This window comes from Fonsecaea nubica (genome assembly GCF_001646965.1).
Source record: "Fonsecaea nubica strain CBS 269.64 chromosome Unknown Scaff148, whole genome shotgun sequence".
Taxonomy (NCBI): Eukaryota; Fungi; Ascomycota; class Eurotiomycetes; order Chaetothyriales; family Herpotrichiellaceae; genus Fonsecaea; species Fonsecaea nubica.
The window spans coordinates 31,170-43,813 of record NW_019173821.1 but is presented as its reverse complement, the minus strand read 5'-3'; the positions used below and the strand labels follow the sequence as shown (position 1 = coordinate 43,813).

General features: G+C 54.3%; 3 protein-coding genes across 3 annotated transcripts; 1 reads left to right on the top strand and 2 right to left on the bottom strand.

Annotated features, from left to right (window-relative positions):
• Positions 1–183: 183 nt before the first annotated feature.
• AYO20_11354 (hypothetical protein) lies at positions 184–1,218 on the top strand (the record flags this gene model as incomplete). Its single annotated transcript, XM_022649606.1, has 1 exon — positions 184–1,218. One exon carries the CDS (start codon positions 184–186, stop codon positions 1,216–1,218), a length of 1,035 nt encoding a protein of 344 aa, XP_022494430.1.
• Positions 1,219–1,274: 56 nt separating this feature from the next.
• On the bottom strand, positions 1,275–3,205 carry AYO20_11353 (hypothetical protein; the record flags this gene model as incomplete). The annotated part of the gene is made up of 3 exons (XM_022649605.1): positions 1,275–1,314; positions 1,398–1,561; positions 1,652–3,205. The coding sequence occupies 3 exons, from the start codon at positions 3,203–3,205 to the stop codon at positions 1,275–1,277; spliced, it is 1,758 nt and encodes a 585-aa protein (XP_022494429.1).
• A 569-nt stretch (positions 3,206–3,774) lies between these two features.
• AYO20_11352 (hypothetical protein) lies at positions 3,775–11,458 on the bottom strand (the record flags this gene model as incomplete). The annotated part of the gene is made up of 3 exons (XM_022649604.1): positions 3,775–4,871; positions 4,960–5,142; positions 6,283–11,458. The coding sequence occupies 3 exons, from the start codon at positions 11,456–11,458 to the stop codon at positions 3,775–3,777; spliced, it is 6,456 nt and encodes a 2,151-aa protein (XP_022494428.1).
• Between the last annotated feature and the right edge of the window lie 1,186 nt (positions 11,459–12,644).

Genomic DNA, 12,644 nt, shown 5'->3' with positions numbered 1-12,644 from the left:
TCCCTCCCACCACCACCACCCACCCACCCTCATCTCCTCCAGTGCGAAACCAGATGTTCTACCCGGGTACATAGTGACCCTCGCTCATCGAATTAGTACAAGATCGAGAGGTCTTGGAATCGAGGTAGGGATTTGGGAGAAAGACAGAGCCTCAGAAGGAGAAAAACGAGAAACTCAATATTAATGGCCAAGCGCACTCTCGATACATACTTTGCTCGCTCGACGCCGAACAAAAAAACACGCACCGCTGCTAATGATCCGATCCAAGAACCGGCAGATACAGACAACGACTCCCCCGCGAGAGCTGTGCTAGGGACGACAACGACAAACCACCCCACGTATCCCTGGCCAATCCCTCACCTGCCCGTCCACGTCGTGTCGGAGATCGAACTGCTCGTCACGGCCCAGGGCAGGGAGATCCGGGACCAGCCACACCTGGACCTGGTGTACTTCCAGCCGTTCATCCCGCGATCGATCGAACGGGACGTGTTCAATTTCCTGCGGGCCGAGCTCTTCTTCTACCGCGTCAGATACACCATCAAGCGGTTCGGCAAGGAGACCTTGATCAACACGCCGCGCTTCACCACCGTGTTTGGCATCGACGAGACGAGTCGCTTCGTGGACGGTGATGACAACGACGAGTCGCGGTCGCGCATCGTCGAGGCGTCGGACCCGTCAAAGCCCGTGCGCAGGGACAAGTATAAATGCAAACCACGGCCGATCCCGGAGTGCTTGGATCTGCTCCGCAGAGTGACCGAAGCCAACACCAACACCCAGTACAACTTCTGCCTGGTGAATTACTACGCCTCCGGAAGCGACAGCATCTCGTTCCACAGCGACGACGAGCGTTTCCTCGGCCCCGAACCCGCCATCGCGTCGTTCACGCTCGGCGCAAAGAGGGATTTCCTGATGAAGCATAAACCTCCCCGGGACGGCGAGCCGAAGCTGGAGACCAAGGACATCAAGTTGCCCCTGGCCAGTGGCGACATGATCCTGATGCGAGGCCCCACGCAGTCGAACTGGCTACACAGCATCCCGAAGCGAAAGGGCGGCGAGGCCGACAGAGGTCGAATCAACATCACCTTGCGCCGGGCCATGGTTCCAGCCGGCACGGAGAACTACTACCGATACAATGTCGGAGACGGCGGAGTGTATAGGTGGGATAGCTCCAAGAAGGCAATGCTCCCCTGGCCGTCGGGGGGACACGATGCCGACTGACAAAGCCACCTCATTGCGTCTTCCTCTTCCTCCTCTTGCTGGCGTCAAAAATGGCCCTACCGACGATACTCGTGATGGAGCGATACACGGTCTGGCCTTCGAGGGTGTGTGTCGTGACGCCAAAGACGACCAGGAACAGGATGGAAAGGATGCTGACCACCAGGAAACTCAGCCAGTACGTCTTCAGGCTGTACTTTTCGGCGATTTCGGGGAGCTGGATGGAAAAGTAGGCGGTCATGAGACTGACGGGCAGGAACAGGATGGTCGCTTTTGCCAGGAGGATCGTGGTCCGGGTGAGCCGCTCGACGGCCTGGGATTCTTTCAAGGCCACCAGGTTGAAGTTCTGCGTTCACGTTAGCGGCGGATATTGAGGGAGAGGGAGAGAGGGAGAGGGAGAGAGGGAGAGGGAGAGGGATAAGGAAAACACCCTTACCATAAGCACAAGTGACTCCTTCTGCTTGATGCACTCGTCGATCTCGGTCAGCGCGTACAATCGAATCCGGCCGAGAAGCCGCTCGAAACGCGCCACGGCGGAAAAGCTCAACTTGACATTCGACCTCGAGTCATCGGCCAAAAACCCCTCCTCGTACGGCGCCAGCTGCGACGTGGGCGTGTGGTGACCGAGCTTCATGGGATCGTGGTTGTGGTCGTGGAACGTGCCCCTCGGCTGGAGCAGGAGGCTGTTTGCGTCCATGGCCAGCCGCTGGCTGTGCAGCAGACGGGACACGATCCACTCGTAGCTCTCGTACATGAGCTTGAGGACGGTGAGCTGGGTGCCGATCTCGTGCACCTTCTTGACGTGGGACACGTCGGCCGCCTTGAACATGAGCTGCTGCATCTCCTCCAGCTCGCGCCGGTACGGGTGGTCCAGCCGGGCAATCAGCCTGTAGGTCGACACCCAGTCGTCGAAGAGGTAGTAGAACAACAGGCTCGCCGCTTCCTTGGGGTCGTAGCCAGCTGCTGTGTTGGCGGAGGAGGAGGAATACTCGTTCCACCGCACGCGCACCTTCATGAGGGCGTCGCGCGAGCTGTCCTTGTTGTGCTGTTTGGAGAGGTGGTGGAAGACGTTGAGCACGTTGCGTCTGGACACGTGGTGCGGTTCGTGGGGTGGCGGGCGTTCAAACACAGACACGACGGTCCCGTCGTCACAGATCAATAGCGACGACCATATCCTCTGGCCCGGCGGCTTGCTGCTATCCTTTCCTGTGTGTCGTGACGTGTTGTTGGCAGCGTCGTCCTCAGGAGGTGCACCACCGTCGTCATCGTCGTCGTCCGCAGTCGCTGTGTCCTTGTTGGGTCTAGGCAGAGAGTACAATGCATTGAAGCCAATGTAGATATACCGACGACCAAAGTCGACGGAGCAAAAATGCCATAGATTCCTCACCACCCTGTGAAAGGTCAAGCCCTCCAGATCCCTCGGGTCGATGCCTGCTTGTTGGTGTTGGTGTTCCAACAAGGGCGTCGAGTGATGAAGAGGCACGCCTTTCTCGACGTCGGTCGTCGCCGATGATGGTGGAGGTGTTTTCGAGATCTTTTGCCGCGCAGAGGTGGATGACCGCGACGTATTATCCTCACAGTCGGTCGAACCCACCACGCTCTTCTTCTCTCTCTCTCTCTCGTGGTCCTGACTCGGCGACGTGATGGCCTGACACAACAAGCCCGCTAGCCGTGGAGACAGGTCGTACTTCTTGGCGACCTCCTCGATGATGGGCTTTTGGGACTCCGAGGCCCAAAAGTTCATCCACAGGGCCTGACTCTGGCTCCCGTTGCGGCGGTCGGGCTGCTCGAGCCACGCCAGGGCGGCCTCGCGGTCAATATCGACGGCGCATCGGGCCTCGGTGCTGTCGAAGCTGACGATGAAGTTTTCCGTCGTTGCGTGCTGCAGTCTCGCCTCGCACGTGTTGAACGCGGCGTCGTCGTCTAGGTCGTATACCTGCTGAGGATGAGGCTGAGGTTGAAGTTGTGGCTGAGGCTGAGGCTGCGCCATGGCGACCCTGCTTGACGAAGAGAGGGCGGCGAAGACAGATACCTTACAAGACCCTCTACCTAAGTTGTCAACAAGAAAAGAGTATGTACGAGAGAAACCAAAATAAAGAGAGACACGAGATCAATATGAAGAACCTCGAGGGACTTGATCAGGCGGCTGCACGCATGTAGGGGGGTCTGCGACTGACACAGCCCTCAAGCCTCACAAAGCATTTCGCAACCAATCAATCCCTGATTTACTGGTGATTATTCGCCAGATTCGCCAGGTCCTTGTCGCCCGTGTCTCTTAGCGGGGGGCGGAAAATGAAACCCACGAGACCCCCTGCATACGGGAACTTGGGGGGGAACGGAGCGAATCGTTGGGTGTACCCCGTAAAGTAATTTAAGTGGGTGGTGGTGGTGGGTTTGGAACAAAAGTGCGAGTCCTGGCTCGATCGATGCTTTTATATAGAAACCGTTTCCAAGACGTACACATACACATACACACACACAGCACAACGACAAAAGAATTGGGGATTTCTCCGTTTCGCAAACGTCTTGTTAAAGTCACCGCTAAGCCATGTGTCCTCTCTACAATTTCGGTATGGCAGGACCGCCCTTCAACCCTGGAGCTGCACGGACTCTCCCACGATACTTGTCCTCGATCGCATCGGCCTCCTCATCGCGTTCCAACTCCGGAAGAGCCTTGCCATATTTACTAGGACTGGCCAACGCCCAGAGACCGCCATGGTCCGTGCCCTTGAGCATGCCACAGGGCCATTTGCCGAAGTTGCGGTCGTGGATCGAGCGGTGAATCCGTTCAAACGTGTTTTCCATCGGCCAGGCCTCACGATCATCCATGATGATCTCGCCGAATGTGTCCTTGATGGCGCCGATGATGCCGGTGCCGGGCTTGGGGGCAAGCTCGCCGTCCAGCTGACTCCAGGTCTTGTTCGGGTTGGGCTTGAGTCGGTCCGCCAGCAGGTAGTATTCATTCGGGTCGTCCGGGTGTTCGGGGTCCTCGTCGATGAATGCCAGTTTCTTGTCCTTGGAGCATTGGGCAAGCATCCAGGCCAGCGTGATGTCGGCCCCTCTAGGGTCATCCATGCCACCACCGATGTCGCTATGCACTCCGGAGAACCAGACCTGCTTCATCACTTGAAGACCGGGGCCTTTCTTGGGCTGGTACAGCTGCGACCCGTTGCTGGGATCCTTCGGCCACTGCCACAGTGTCGGGATGAAGGGGATGCGGCGCTCGTCCAGCGCCAGGGCGTGATATGCAAATTGGACTTTGGTCGACAACTCGGCGTTGTGGAATTCGATCTTTTCGCCACCGAATCCCTGTCCGTGAAACGCCACAGTGTCCCAAACCCCGACGATCTTGATCGCTTCTTTTGCATTCTCGTTCACGTCGTTGCCGATCAACTTCTTGAGGGTGGGAGAAAAGTCGAAATCGGGTTTGCTGGATGCATCCTTGTAGTATTCCTCGTAGACTTGCGGGAACCAGTCCATGCCGCGTTTGGTCAGGAGTCCAAGCTTGGTCACCAACCCAGCAATGGACCGGGCAGTATAGGCACCACGGGAGAAGCCAAAGAAGAAGATCTCGTCTCCGGGATTGGGGTCATAGTTGTGTGCTAAGAAAGCATAGGCCGCCCGGATATTGGCAGACAGTCCCGCGCCATAGACACCTATTTGGTCAATCAGAACCTGTCCATGCCGGTACTTGCACGACAAATAGCTTGTGGTGTCACGCAAGAGAACAGAGCAAGGTCTCACCGCCGCGGATCTTGTCGCCGATTCCTGTTCCCACACCAGGTTGATAGTAGATAATCTGCTCGACCTCCCGTTCTACACCATCCTGGCCTTTGACCAGAGCAACAGGACTGATGGCTCTAGCGAAGCGGGCAATGTTGGTTGGATGGCCGGGATCGCTGGTATTCAGGATACTTTGCCACGTTCCTACAGAAACAAATGAGAGTCAGCCTCTGAGTTCGACATCATCATCATCAACGGAAATGTAATGGGGTGAGAATAGCCCCCTTTCGTCGAGAGACAGAGTATTGGTCTGGAGGAGGAGACAGCATATACCATCGCAAAGCTGCAAGTCGCCGTTAGCCCTATCCATACTGAGCCATGAAACAGCACTGCTCAAGCAGTCATCTTACCACAATGAGACGTTTGTAATTTGCAGGTGACCGGCCCATATGGACTCTCTGTGTCAAAGTGAATGCTCTGGTAGAAAAGGGAAAGGTTCCTGTAGCTCTCAGCAGCACTCAGCACCCAGCAGCAGCGAGGAAAGGAAGCTGGTCAGCTTCTTATACATCAAACACGCCGAACAGTGGCTCGACACCTTGAACAAAGAAAGATGCCCGCATATACGATGGCAATTCCCATCTTCACCGCACGGAATCTGCCATCAGGCTGGCGAAAGTTCAGCTCCAGCAAGACGGATGCCTGAGCACCTAGAAATATCTCTGGGCTGGCTGAAAGAGTGGCCTGCTATTGGTTGCATCTGACACCTGGACGTGTGACAGAACGAGGGGCAGGTTCAGCTGTACACAAAGAATCCAGGTCGAGACCCTGCCGCGTGATGGATCCTGTCATCCTGTTCGCCTGTGTCGAGGGAACTGACAATAAAGCGACCGTGTGATTCCAACGTGATGGATGATTGGTGAAGACGCCATTTCTTCGGACTAGAAAACCCTCGTGGGAATGAGGAGTATAAATCTGCAGTCAGACTGTGGGATGAAGGTGACAAATGTCATTAAGAACTAAATTTCGTAGCGAATCTCGACCATGTTGATGCAAGGCTCCAACGCTGAATGCTTTTAATATTCGCAAAACACTCCGACCATGGAAGGGGAAGAGAATCGACTGAAAGCTTCGCCATATGCAGATAGACCAGCCCACGCATTGGTAGTCGCCTCCAAGGTGCCTGAGCCAGTCACTTGATTGGATATCCAGGTTTGACACTCTTCCACCTGTTTCCAAATAACCCTCAATCATATTCCTCCTCTCGAGATCTCCCATCAAACCAATTCCGCGCCCTTTTTAGACTGAATGTCCGTCGTGGCCTCGGCTCTTTGTATGCTTCTATACCAGAATATCCCTTCCTGGGAGGGGCCTCAAATTCATCCCCCTGGTCGTATGTTTGTCTGAAATCTCGCCCGATGATGCCGTTGCCTCTCAATTTCTGTGGGATCCCGTAGGGTTGCGGCTCAGAGGGTGAGATTCCTAGGACGCGTTCCTGTTTGCTGAGGCGGCGCTGAGGCCTATCCGGAGCACCACGGGGATTTGTCACGAACGCCGCTGACGATGGAGCAACAGGAGGTTGGCCTCTTTCCATTGCTTGCACGGAAGAGAGCTGTTGACCAGAGTGGTTGCCTCCGGTATTTCCCACCGGCATTCCGCCCCCACGAGTTTGAATACCACGGCCAGATATCGTCAAGGAGCGCCGGACGCTGGAATGGACACCGGGCTCGAGACTGTGACTTGCTGGTGGCCGATTGTCGGTGTCATATAGCATGTCGTGATTCGGGGGACTGGTCATGTTGTGCACCATCTGATATTCAGCATTAGGGGGCTGTGACACCGGGTGATGACCCAGAGTGCCGTTCTCTGGGCGGTATTGTTGAGATTGTCCAGTTCCATTGGCCTGAACCTGAGGTTGGTCTTCGGTGTCATCCTCGTCATCGCTCGGGTAGTCTTCCCTCCTTTGTCGGCGGCTCCCAAACAGACTAAATCTTCGACGAGGTGCAGCTCCTGCTCTCGGGGCATACGAATCTTCTGCATAGTCCTCATCGCTTTCCTCCTGGCCCCAATCTTCTTCTTGGTTGCCGGGGGCTTTTGGCATCCTCTTACCAATGCCAAATCTGTTCAATAGAGTGGGTTTTCTTTGCATTCCACTGGCCTCGTCAAGCTTTTCCCGGTCAGAGCTACCGTCGTACCAAAGAGCTGGAACAAGCAGCCTGTAAGGCACAGTAATTCCCGACGGGTCTTTCTGATTGACTTCAACATTCAAGACTACATCGAGACCGTCTTCCAGGTTCACATGATCATTGACATCGATTTCATTACCTTCGGCGTCGATGGCGGGTACGTTTCCTTTCCTAGCGGCTTTTTCTGAGAAATTGGTAGGACGGCGTTTGAATGTGCCTGGCCGCACAGGTACACCGCCAGATGTATGGTCAAACGAGGAAGCTCGTCTACTTGGAAGAGCCTGAAACTCGCTTGAGGCTTGTCGCGAGCCGCTCGCGTTTCGGTCTTGGGCCAACGTCGGCCCTTCAGATCGTGTTGTCCCATCGTGAGAGGCCGAACGACCTTGATCATAAATTGCGTCACGATACGACGTAGGAGGCGCTTTTCGTGAGCTGAGTCGGCGGATGAGAGCTCGCGGATTTACATCTGTCTTGGTGAAGGAGAATCGTCGAGGGCGAGCTTCTGGACTTTGCTCGAAATCTTCATCTTCGAAGACTGCCGAACTTTCGGATGGCGAAGGAGGAGGGGTCGAGCCTGGAATATACTCCTGGATCGAACACCAGTTGCGTCGAGGTAACAATCGTTTGTTATTCCGTTTCTTGTCGTTCACATCATGCGTGAACATAGGGATCATGTCTTCGTCCGTGTAGTGGTCTAGGTGATGTACTTTGTTCCGTTTGTTCAAGATATCGGCCAACATGTCTGATGGTGGAGTGTTCACGATGGCCGAGGATACTACATTTGGCATGTATCGGTGATCTTTGTCCTTTGGAATCTTCAGTTTCGGGTTCGAATGAAATTGGCCGATCGCAGCGAGGTGCACGTCGCCGCTCAGAACAGTGATACGACAGGACTTTTCCGCCGCAAGATCTTGTAGGTCTCTGACCAAATCGTTACGCTCATGCTTGTGGTTGGTTGCAGTCCAGTGATCATCGAGGTCATCGAGAATCTCAACTCCGCCGTCGAACTTGTTGAGAAAGCTGCCTTTCAGGATCCCGGCTCTTCCCAAAGCCTTGACCGGGTCCATCAGTCGACTGGTGAGGACGTTTTCCAGCCAAACCAGGCGAGGATAGGCGAGGGGAACACCCATCAAGATGATGAGGTGCTTTGTCTCTCCTTCGATGAGTTCTTTACGGCATCTGTCCAAAACGAAATCCAGGGTATCAAAGCTCAACACCTCACTGCGCTTTCTTTCCGTGCGGCAGTCAAGGCCCAGAAATGCAACATGCTTCCCCATGTGCATAAACACACTTCTGCTGAGTTGCTTAATATACGGTCCCGGCTGTCGGCCCAAGACCCAGCTAGGTTCATGTGCGGTGGTCTCTTCCGGGACGCTCTGATGCTGAAAGAGCATGTAATATTTAAATGCCACATTACCAAGCCCCGAGAATACTGGCGTCTCCATAAAATGATTCGGATAGGAGCCAAAGCCATCGATAATGTCGTGATCGTCCCAGATATTCACCATCGGGATCTGGCCAGCAGCCATACCGAACAGGCCTTGAGAAAACCACAGGGCATATCTGTTTAGATAGAAGCTTTCGAGTTCTTCTTTCATCTCGTGTGTAAATGGGGCGTGATGTTTATGAGCTGGGTTCCTCATCCTGGTCCATTCGCCAAAATGTTCGGTCTCGAGCATGACACGGTCATTGTATATCTGGTCGCCGCCACCTATCATAACGTGGAATGGATGTGACTGATGTGTGTTGAGAACGTCCCTCCACATCGGATCAGGTCCGCTGAAGCTGTCTGGATTGACGGAGAGGCTGAACCCGTTGCAAGAATGAAACATAATGTGCATGGTCTGACCGCGACCCGGCACCCAGAAACCAACCGAAGGACCACGATTGATGCGATAAGCAATGTGTTGTTGCTCGTTGGCGAGTTCTATTTCCAGATTAAAGCGCCAAAAGGTCACATCGCGGTCTGGATCTGCATAAAGTCGAGCCCCAGCCACTTCTTGATATCTTCCTATTTTTTCTCCGTCCGTGTCGAGATTGCGGTTGTTAGAGAATGGAACTAGACCTTGCGGGCCATTATGCTCCAGCGGGCTAGGAGAGCTTTCGAAGAGGCCGTCGTCGTTTTCGACCTGTGATAAATCCTTTCCCTCTTCCAGATGGTCCACGGGTCTAACATACAACGCCCTCCCGGTCCTTGAGAGCTTCGTCAAGCCAGCAATCGGGTCAACATATTCAGGTTGAAGTTCATCGGTGGTAACGTGGTGGGGCGGCGGAGGCAGCAACTTCTGTGGCTTGCAAAACAGACGTAAGATCGGCGCGGGATCGTAAGAAGAATGAGAATTCTGGGTCACAATAAGGACACTTCCTCGCCAAAATTCACGCTCCTCTCCACTTTCGTTTTTCTGTCTTCTCATGCCCTTGTAGCGCAGCAAAGGCCCGCACCGAAGATAGAGATTGGGCTTGAACTCGGCGGTTTTATCGTCGATGTGGTCACCTGCTGGCTGATCTGCCACTTTCGCAGATCTGCTGCGTCTGCGGCTTGATGAAGCCGCTGTCTGTTCCCACCAAGCCTTTCCCCTGTCCGCTGGGTTCAGTGGCTCAGTAGAAAAGTCGATGGTTGTAAGCCTGGCTGTTCCGGCTTCTTTCCACTCATCGACGGGTCGATTGTTGAGCGGCTCTTTGAAGGACACACTGGATTTTCGTTGTCTTTGGCGTATCACATCTACTGGCTTCGCTGGAGGTGATTGAGGACTGCTTGGGTGCGGTGAAGACTGATGTCCTAAGCCTATTATTGGTGGTGTCTGTGGTTGCTGTTGTATTTGCGATATATCGTTTCTTAGATCAGCGGCACCTTGATTGTGTTGTTCCTGTCTGCGAGCTGGCATAGCTGTTGTTGTAGTCGGCACAGGTATCCTGCTTGGTGTCCTGCCCGCCGAAGAAATCCTCTCATCCACGTCTTTTGGTGGAGCTTTCTGAAGTCTCTGTGAGCCACCTCGCCCGAGTCTGACGGGGTCTGACACCCCAGTGAGTTTCTCCAATGCTGCTTTGTGAGATGCATTTCTCTGTCGTTCTGAAAACTCGTCCCTTCCCGGGAGGGGTGCAGTCTGAGTATCAATTGTGCGAGCCCCTGCTTGCCCACCCAAAGGCTCAACCTCTGCGCCCACCTGCTGTGTTTCACGCTGTTTTCCTGATCGAACCCGTTCCGACTTGACCGGGACTTCCTCGCTCGCTACACGAGGTGAGTCGAGCGGTCCATCTTGAGCTGGCTCACTGACTCGCCGATTCTTGCTGCCTGACTGGCGGCGTTGAGAAGTATTAGCCGGTTGTAGTGGGCTAGAGATAGTGTACTCAAATGCTGGATGGCCTTCTCCCGAAAGGCTTCGTACGTCAGGCCGATGACTGTCCACAGTTGTGCTATGCTGCAAACGCTGTCTCTGAGTGGTGCTAAGATTTCGAACCAGAACCGCATCTTCTAGGGTTGGCACTTCCTGATCGGTTGCCCGCTCCCGTTTTGGTGCAGAGCGTGTGGTAGAAGCAGCGGGTATGGACACCAGACCAGTTCCTCGAGGAGCTCCCACAGCCTTTCGAGCTGGTTTTGGCTCACGCTCTCGCAGAAGCATTTCAGCCTCCTGCACTCTCGCGCGCTTTTCTTCCTTGCTGATATCATTCAGAGTGACTTCCAGTTTTTGTAGAGGCGAGCGATCTGGGGCCCAATCCCTTCTATGAGTTTCGTCTCGGAGAGCACTCGATCTGCTGACAGACGACACAGGCTCATCCACTCGGCGCGAAGTCTCAGACGTCCGACGAGCCTTCTGATCAGATTTTGGCTCGTTGTAGGAGGGTTCGCGAGTTGACTCAGTGTTCCTTCCCGGTGGATCTGCAGCGCTCGAGCCATTGAGGTCCGCAGTGTTTAGTCTCAAACCATCGGGCGGTGCGGGTTTTCGAGAGACGCTGGGTATGGGTTCCCGGCGCACTGGCTCGGATACTATACGCTGTTTAGGTTTGGCAGTTTCCTCAGGGTATTCATCCTCCAAGTCCTCGAACGCTTCTCTATGGAAGGGTCTGCCCTTAGCTCTCTGGGAGAAAGAGCGCTGTAGGCCGGGATCCCCGCCCTGGCCGAGGCCTCGATAGGAGATGGGAGGTCCACGAGGCACTTCAGGCGCAGCAGGAAGGGGTTGTAATGTATTCTCCAGGTTCTGAGAAAGCGGTCGCCTGCCCTGTCCTCCGCTGTTTCGACGACCTGAGCCACTTTGTCTATTGCGCGCGGTATTTTGAGCGACCAGGAAATCTAGGGCTGGATCGTGGTAAAGGTCGACTGGATTCATGGAGGTAGCCATAGTGGTTGGGTCGAGATCGAGATGGAGAATCAGGCTGCGACGAGACTCAAGTTCGCGGCGGGAAGTGGCCTAGAGATGGGCGCAAGTGACAGAGGTAGCCATGGACAGGTACATCCGTGCACTTGATTGATATGATAAGTCTGGCTTCGTTCAAAGCGATGGCCGAAATGAGACGCCCCGTTCAAGAGGATACAAAATGTTTGTTCCGGACAGTTTCACATGGGAATGGAGAAGAGCAATGTAGCACAATGATAATTGGACAGCGAGAAAATGACCTGAAGCCTCAATTCAACAATGTCATTATGTACAAGAAAAAGAGAACACTTCAAGCAGACACCGCAGATCGATTGACGCAGGAAAGGAAAGAAAGGTAGGTGCCCCGTAGGCCGGACACATGGTCTGTGTGGCTGGTAAAATGTGGTATTTTGGTCGACCACGTCAATCGCAGAGGCGAGGAACTCCAACTTTCAAGATCTCGCGACACCGGGCCCGGGTGGAGCTTCGGATTCGTCACAAAGTCCAGCTGTAGCCACGGCCCTTTCACAGGGAGAAATTGGTCCCAGGCGCGGGCCGCTTAGTTAGCCCTCCAAGGGGGCTGCTAATTGGCACCCATGGGGCTTTGTCGGGGCCAATGACCTGACCGATAAGTAGCGGAATACTTACTCCACCAGGGGACTACGACCAAGTTGGCACACGGCAAACTTGCCAGATATGCACCCAGGAGCAATTCCTTGCGATGCGGGTGTAACTACATGACTGCAGGTGTCAGGATCCCCATCATCCGGAACAATATTTTTGTATCTAACATATTCCAGAGAGCCACCTCTTGCTCTATTTCTCTGTGACCTTGAAAGACTGTTAGGTCCCTTCTCCAACGTCAAAAGATTACCGTCAACTCCTAATAAAGACATAATCGCACTCCTTTGCTTTGTCTTTGCCCATTCTCTGAACGCGCCAGTCCTCAATTTGACTGCGCCCATTGTAATATCAACATTGCCAGACCGTCAGTCTGTCCCACGTTTCACAAATCCACCACCAGCACCCATTCTACGTGCGTACACTCACCGGATCGATCGCATCTTCTTCTGTTTCCTCAGTTGTGCCCTGAGATTTTCGCATCTTCGAACGCAACGCTTTCTCAATCGAGTCGAGTCGAATTGGACCACTCCGAAACCTGCACCATCTG